The 8,176-nt window shown below is 32.7% G+C and overlaps 1 protein-coding gene and 1 pseudogene across 1 annotated transcript; one reads left to right on the top strand and one right to left on the bottom strand.

The window, feature by feature from the left end:
- Positions 1-86: 86 nt before the first annotated feature.
- On the bottom strand, positions 87-2,286 carry LOC148193624 (uncharacterized; annotated as a pseudogene).
- Positions 2,287-2,621: 335 nt separating this feature from the next.
- Positions 2,622-3,717, top strand: LOC148193623 (uncharacterized). Its single transcript, XM_088098087.1, has 2 exons — positions 2,622-3,001; positions 3,411-3,717. The coding sequence occupies exons 1-2, from the start codon at positions 2,644-2,646 to the stop codon at positions 3,578-3,580; spliced, it is 528 nt and encodes a 175-aa protein (XP_087954213.1). The 5' UTR covers positions 2,622-2,643; the 3' UTR covers positions 3,581-3,717.
- The last annotated feature ends 4,459 nt before the right edge of the window (positions 3,718-8,176 follow it).

Below are 8,176 nucleotides of genomic sequence, written 5' to 3'. Positions count from 1 at the left end.
AGTAAATTTATACAATTTTTTAGTTTAATGATATACTTAGTATGTAGACCTTTCGTATACCGTCAATTAATTAAAACTCACTTTACCTAAACCTTGGAATCTCTAACTTCCTCCCGAATATGGTTTTTCACTTTACTGCACAAAATATTCAATAACTCACTTTAGAATTTTATGTGAAGTATATTTGGAATTATATGGAGCATTTTCCAAAACAATTTTTGCAACTTCATCATTGCATGATGCTATGAGTTTTATCATCTCAAAAAAATTGACTTGGTTCCTTGATTCAATAGTGTCATCTTGACGTCTAAAAGCACCTTCAAGTGAAAAAAAAAACAAACTATGTCAATTGAAGTCTTGAGACACAATCATACTTTAGCTTTGGGCTTTCAAAACATTCATAATATGGTAATTTTGATTTTATAAGTTTTGACAAAACTCTCACTACATTATTGTGAAGGATCTTTTAGGAAAGCATAATTTTTTCCATTATTAACTTTTTTTCAACTTTTAAAACCTATGAAAAAAAAGTCATCAAAGTTAAAACAATAATAAAGACAATCAACCTATTGTCAAATTCAAATTTAATTACAAGTAACAATGAAAACATCTGAACTAGGGTGGGTGCTTGATTTTTTACTAAAAAGATAATAAGTTAAGCAATATAATGCAACATCTTGTAGTGGTGAATACTTTAACTACGAAGAAAATACATTAAATAAGTGTATATGAAATCTTTTTGGATGATATTTTTATCCGATTATGGATAATTTTTTAGATGTATTTGATATGGACTCTATTTTAGATAAGTCTTTCGTATTTTATTAATAAGATTTGGTGGATATTGTCAAATTTGAGGGCATTTTTCCGAATCACATTCTAAAGAACTTTTAAATTCATTATATGTAACTCTAGGAGCTTGTAGAGTTTTTTTTTTTTTTTTTTTCATTTTCTTCGAATCTTGGATTTTTATGAAATTTCTTAAGCTTAGTTAACTTAGATACATTTCTTTTATCTTCATCACAAGTCTTTCTTTTGAAAAAAGAATCAATTCTTTTATTCTTTATCAATAATGTTTCAAATATAAATTTATCACCTCTCACCTATTTACAAAAATATAAATTTATCACAGTAGACAAATTAATCACATGCAAGAAGAAAATAATTTGCTTAAAAAAGGATAAAAAATAAACTTGATCAGTCTAACATGTTCTTAACTCTTCAATTTCAACGTGGTGAAATTTAATTTTGAAAAAGATGAGAGATTGAGGAGAGAATTTGGATAAAAAAAGAGGCAAGAAACAAACGAAGATACAAGACACAGAAAATAAAAGAATGAAGAAAAGGAGGGTGAAGAGAGAGAAATTAAATAAAGAAGAAAAGGAGGAGGGATCATGAGAAAAGGTCCATTCTTGACCCAAACTCCTTATTGTTGTGCATTCAGGTCAAGATTTGTAATTCAGGTGAAGATCTGTAATATCATTTGCTTCTATAACATAGAAAAATAATCATGACAAGTAAAAACCATAACTATATATATATATATATATATATATATATATATATATAATGATAAAATACCACAGCAAACTTTACCCAAGCTTTTCCATTAATTCATCCATTATCACATAATTACAATAATTGTTGTTTTATTTGACGACAACAAATCCATGTGTAGTCTTAGTCTAAGAGATTCAATAATCAATATAAACATAGCCCTCGTACGTAACCTACCATCAAAACTAGTTCATTTCTAGAGTTAAATCCTCTTCTTTTATGTTCCTCAAGAATTTTCAAATAGAGTCTACTTCTTTATACTCTTCCACAAGTTTTACCTGTGAAGTCAAATATTGATATAGCTACTATGACTGTAGCCAAAGTCTTCCAGTTTCTAGAATCCTCTCACCTCTTGTTGAGACAACAGACTTCTTACCCATCATCACATCATATGATTACATTCACAACAATACACATTCTATTTCATAATATTTATTAAAAACCATCCACATAAATTACAATAACATTAAAACATTGCAATGAATATACAATTTAAACAACATCCAATACCTTCAACTTAGCACACAATTACACCAAATTTCAAAACAAAATTATCATCACAAATTTAAAATAAGACAATCGTGTCCAACTTATTTCTAACCATAGACTTCAAATAACACCCTACAACTGGTGCCTAGTGCCATGCACCTGTAACATTGGCTCCCAAATGTCACCACTATCACTGTGATGTCTAGCAGTTGCTATGTAATCCAGCACCCATCCTAGCATGTATAACAGAAACATGTAATCCAAAGACACTCTAAAAAGCATATCTTATAATTTTTAAACCTATATTGGATTTAATTTATTTTCCGTTCATATCTGTGCATTTATCTTCATATATTTATATTCTATTTTTATATTTATATTCCGTTTATATATTGTTTCAAACAATTATATATATGTAAAATTGTACTCTCTTATCATGGAATAAGAAATACAATTCCTATCCTTTCTTTTCTCATAACATGGTATCAGAAGAAAATTAATTTTTTATCACGTTCTTCCGCAACCAATTCTTTTCCTGTCCAGATCTTCATTTTCTACCTTTCGTTCTTGGCTTTTCTGCCTTTTTCTTCTCCTTTTATGGCTACTCCCTCTGTTACTCTCGCATCGTTGCAAGATACAACACATGACTATTACATTCATCCTAATGAGAATCCTTCATTGGTGCTTGTTTCCCCGATTCTTGAAGGTCACAATTATCATGGATGGGCTCGCTCGATGTCTATGGCACTACAAATGAAGAATAAATTTGGCTTTGTTGATGGTTCCATTCCTTGTCCAGCTGGTACAGATCCAATGGTTCAAGCATGGAAGCGTTGCAATAATCTAGTTTTATCTTGGATCAATCATTCTGTTTCTCATGAGATTGCTACAAGTATTATTTGGATTGACTCTGCTGCTACGGCATGGAAGGATCTCAAAGATCGTTTCTCCCAAGGTGATTCTGTTCGAATTTCACAATTGCATCAAGATCTTTATTCAATGCATCAGTCTGATCTAAGTGTTACTGCATATTACACTAAAATGAAGATTCTCTGGGATGAACTTTGCAATTTTCGCCCTATTCCTGAATGCGAATCTTCTGCTTCTTGTTGTGTTGTTTCTAAGACAATGAAGGAATATCGTGAAAATGATTGTGTTCTTTGTTTTCTTAGAGGCTTGAATGATAATTACTCTGTTGTTCGCTCTCAGATCCTTCTCATGGATCCCTTGCCTTCTTTACCCAAAATTTTTTCGATGATAATTCAACATGAGCGACAATTACAATCAGGAATTCTTTCTCAACCTCCAGTCATGGCGTCACAAGTTTCTCAATCTAAACCTTCTTTTTCTACCTTCAATGGCAGAGGTAAACCCTCTCCTGCCAATGATTATGGCCGGGGAAGATCTTCATATCAAGGTTCTCAGGCTCGTTATCAAGGTTCTCAGGCTCGTTCCTCAGGGGGAAGGTTTGGTGCACCTCGACAATGCACTCACTGTGGCAGGACAAACCACACCATTGATACTTGCTTTCTAATACATGGATTACCACCTGATCTCAAATCCAAAAGAGTCCACAATGTTACAACAGATTCTTCTACAGTAGTTCCTTCTTATAATAATTCTCCGGCACAGTCACATTCCGCAATTTTGGGACTTTCTCAAGAGCAAATTCATGGTTTATTGGCACTTCTTCCTCAATCTAATCCCACAATCCCACATTCTACTAATCTAGTGAGCTCTCATAATGCTTCCACTTCTTCCCAGGCTCAAGGTAATATCTATTCCAAATGGATTCTAGACACAGGTGCTACTGATCATATATCTAATTCTTTGTCTCATTTTATTTCTTATCATAGAATCTCACCAATTACAGTATCACTACCCAACAAGAACTCTTCATTTGCTCATTTTTCTGGCACTGTTTCACTTAGCCCACACCTTACTTTACATAATGTCTTGTTTATTCCTAATTTTTCTGTCAATCTTATTTCGGTCACAAAGTTAACTAAATCTCTATCTTGTAAACTTAACATTTCTGAATTTTCCTGTGAAATACAGGACAAGTCAACCCTGCAGATGATTGGCAAAGCTGAAGAAAGAGATGGCTTGTATGTCATGATAGTTCCTGCACCCACACCCCTTGGTTCACCAGCTGCTATTACTTCTGAGAATTCTATTGCTTGTTCTACAATAAGACATAACTCTATAGATATTTGGCACTATAGACTAGGGCATCCTTCTTTTTCTTGTTATACCAAATTACGCAACATGTATGCCACTTTACCCAATACAAAATACACGCATTGTGATGCTTGTCATTATTCTAAGCAAAGAAAATTACCTTTTCAATTAAGTACTACTGTTTCAAAAGCTCCTTTTGATTTAATTCATGTTGATATTTGGGGGCCCTATAGTACTTCTTCTGTTGATGGTTTCAAATATTTCTTAACTATAGTGGATGATATGTCTAGATACACATGGATTAAATTAATGACAAGTAAATCAGATACAAGATCACAACTTATTGGCTTTGTTTCTTATATAAAAACACAATTTGGCATTGATGTAAAAGCTGTTAGATCAGATAATGGTAATGAGTTTGCAATGACAGATTTTTATAGACAAAAAGGGATACAACATCAATTATCATGTGTTGAAACACCTCAACAAAATGGAGTCGTTGAGAGAAAACATCAACACATTCTCAATGTTGCTAGATCTTTAATGTTTCAATCCCATTTGCCCATAATTTTCTGGTCTTTTGCTGTTCGTTATGCTGTGCAACTCATTAATATTTTACCTTCCAAAGTTTTGACATATTTTTCTCCATCTCAGCTGTTACACAATGTTAAACCTGACATTACTTACTTACGAGTTTTTGGCTCACTTTGCTATGCTTCAACTCTTCAAACTCATAGAACAAAATTTCAACCTCGTGCAAGAAAATGTGTTTTACTGGGTTTTAAAACAGGAGTGAAAGGCTACCTTTTGTTAGATTTCAATTCTAGGGAAATTTTTCTATCAAGGAATGTAGTATTTTATGAAAATATATTTCCTTTTCTTACTAGTGACAAGCACTCACCTATTAATACACAAAATTCCTTGGATTTTGTCACCAAAATTATTTCACCTCCATCACCTCTTTTCTCAGAAGTTACTGATCAACCCTCTTTACCACTTACATCTCCTCCTTCTATTGTTTCCGACCCTGTTATTTTCTCTTCTCAGCCTGTTTCTGTTGAACCTGTCACTGCTACTCCACAAAGGAAATCAATTAGGCCAAAACATACACCATCTTATCTGCAGGACTATCATTGCAACATGTCATCTACTTCTTCCGCCACTCAGTCATCCACAGGTACCTTATATCCTATCTCTTCATATCTATCATATGATGCATTATCATCTCTTCATAAATCATATGTCCTTAATCTTTCCCAAGTTAGTGAACCTAAAACCTATAACCAAGCCATCAAACATGATTGTTGGAGAAATGCCATGGATCAAGAAATTGCAGCTTTAGAAAATACCAAAACTTGGGTTTTGACTGATCTACCTAATGGAAAGCAACCTATCGGATGTAAATGGGTATACAAAATAAAGAGGCATGCTGATGGGAGTATTGAACGATACAAGGCAAGGCTTGTAGCCAAAGGCTACACACAACAACAAGGTTTAGATTACTTTGAGACTTTTTCACCTGTTGTCAAACTCACAACAGTAAGATTGGTTCTAGCTTTAGCAGCTTCCAAACATTGGTATTTACATCAACTAGATGTAACTAATGCCTTTTTACATGGGGATCTAGATGAAGAAGTATACATGTCTCTTCCTCTTGGTTATAAATCTGAAAAACCAGGACAAGTTTGCAAGTTGTTGAAGTCTTTATATGGACTCAAACAAGCCTCTAGACAATGGAATTACAAGTTGACAACTACTTTACTTTCTTTGGGCTACACACAATCAAAATCAGATTATTCACTTTTTGTCAAAAGTGATTCTGCTCATATTACCATCTTACTTGTTTATGTAGATGATATAGTTTTGGCAGGTGATGACATCCAGGAAATCCAAACTGTGAAGGCTCTATTGAATGCAAAGTTCAAGATTAAAGACTTAGGCCAACTCAAGTATTTTCTGGGCTTAGAAATTGCAAGATCTCAACAGGGCATTAATTTGTCACAAAGGAAGTATGCTCTAGAGTTACTAGAAGATGCAGGATTGTTGGGGTGTCAACCTGTTTCTACTCCTATACAGCCAGGCACAAAATTTTCCAAGACAGAAGGGAAACCCTATTCAGATGTGCAGGCCTATAGACGACTTCTTGGCAGGTTACTATATCTAACCAACACAAGACCAGATTTATGTTTCGCTGTTAGTACTCTCAGTCAATTTCTTTCCAATCCTTTGGAAGATCACTATGCAGCAGCAATAAGAATCCTGAGATATATCAAGAACAATCCAGGACAAGGATTATTCTTTCCCTCCAACACAGAACATGCTCTCAAGGCTTTTAGTGATTCTGATTGGGCTGCTTGCCCTGACACTAGAAGGTCTGTGACTGGTTTTAATGTGTTCTATGGTGCATCATTAATTAGCTGGAAATCCAAGAAGCAAGGTACTATATCTAGATCATCAACCGAAGCAGAATATAGAGCTTTAGCTTCCACAACATGTGAAATTCAATGGCTTCTGTATTTGCTCCATGATTTGAAACAACCTCTACCACAACCAGTTTCTCTGTTTTGTGACAATCAATCTGCTATACAAATTGCACAAAATCCAGCCATGCATGAAAGAACAAAGCATATTGAAATTGATTGTCATCTCATAAGAGATAAAGTTCAAGCTGGTGTAATTAAGCTCCTGTCCATTCCTACTTCAGCACAACTTGCAGACATTCATACTAAAGCTTTGCATCCAGCACAATTTCAATCTTTGTTGTCCAAGCTGAGCATTAAGGATATATATGCTGCAGCTTGAGGGGGATATTGGATTTAATTTATTTTCCGTTCATATCTGTGCATTTATCTTCATATATTTATATTCTATTTTTATATTTATATTCCGTTTATATATTGTTTCAAAACAATTATATATATGTAAATGTAATTGTACTCTCTTCTCATGGAATAAGAAATACAATTCCTATCCTTTCTTTTCTCATAATACCTATTCCAACACTTACTCTCATAGATCATGCACTCAAAAGATTGTTTAAATCTACAAATTCCACTAACAACTCTAAACACCATTAATACCACACATCAAAGATTAACCTATATTTTACTCTATCCAAAATTATCAATTTACAGTTCTAAACTCTAAAATACCATTAATGTAAAACACTGTATCAATTTTGGTAAACATCAAATCTGTAACATTCACTGATACCTCAAACAAACAATAATACATTCGGTTCGGCATAGACTGAATGCTATTTAGTTTATTCACCGAAAATTTTCGAAACCATAATAATAAAAAATAACTAAACAAGTTAATATTATATTTTCTAGTTGTGAAGTTTATTAATCAAAAAATTATTAAATGATGTAATATGGGAATGTATAATATATAGAAGGTAAATAAAAACTTAAATTCCATTTCTGGTTAATTTATTGAATAATGGAGTACAAAATTGATAGTTATACTAATGTTGCTTGAATTAAATTCATATTAAGACTGTAGCACAAATCCTACAATTCAACATTTTTGTTTTTATTATTTTATTCACTATAATTTTTTCAGTTTTTAATTTTCAAATATCTAATTTTGTTATTTATCATTAAATGAAAAACCAATGATAAAGATAACGTTATCATGCGTGAAATGAAGTTTGACATCTTCACAAGCACTATCCAATAGTCCACAAAATGATATTTTTAAGTAACGGCAAAGAAAAATCTTTAATTTTCACTCATTTCGCTTTCGAAATTTCTTATGTTTGACGAATTCACACTGCAATGGCATCTGCTTACAACTCCATTTCCATACTTCAATTTATGTTCATTGGAGACATCCTAATCAAGATTTTTCTGAATGAATCTTTTATCTTATGTAATTCTCGTTGTAGGCATTATTCTATATTTTTACATTTTAGCTTGATACTTCAAAATCCACATTTATTATT

Source organism: Vigna umbellata, chromosome 9 (genome assembly GCF_029865625.1).
Source record: "Vigna umbellata cultivar VRB3 chromosome 9, Vumbellata_1.0, whole genome shotgun sequence".
Taxonomy (NCBI): domain Eukaryota; kingdom Viridiplantae; phylum Streptophyta; class Magnoliopsida; order Fabales; family Fabaceae; genus Vigna; species Vigna umbellata.
Note: the sequence above shows the minus strand (reverse complement) of the source record. Positions and strands in the feature narration are given on the sequence as shown.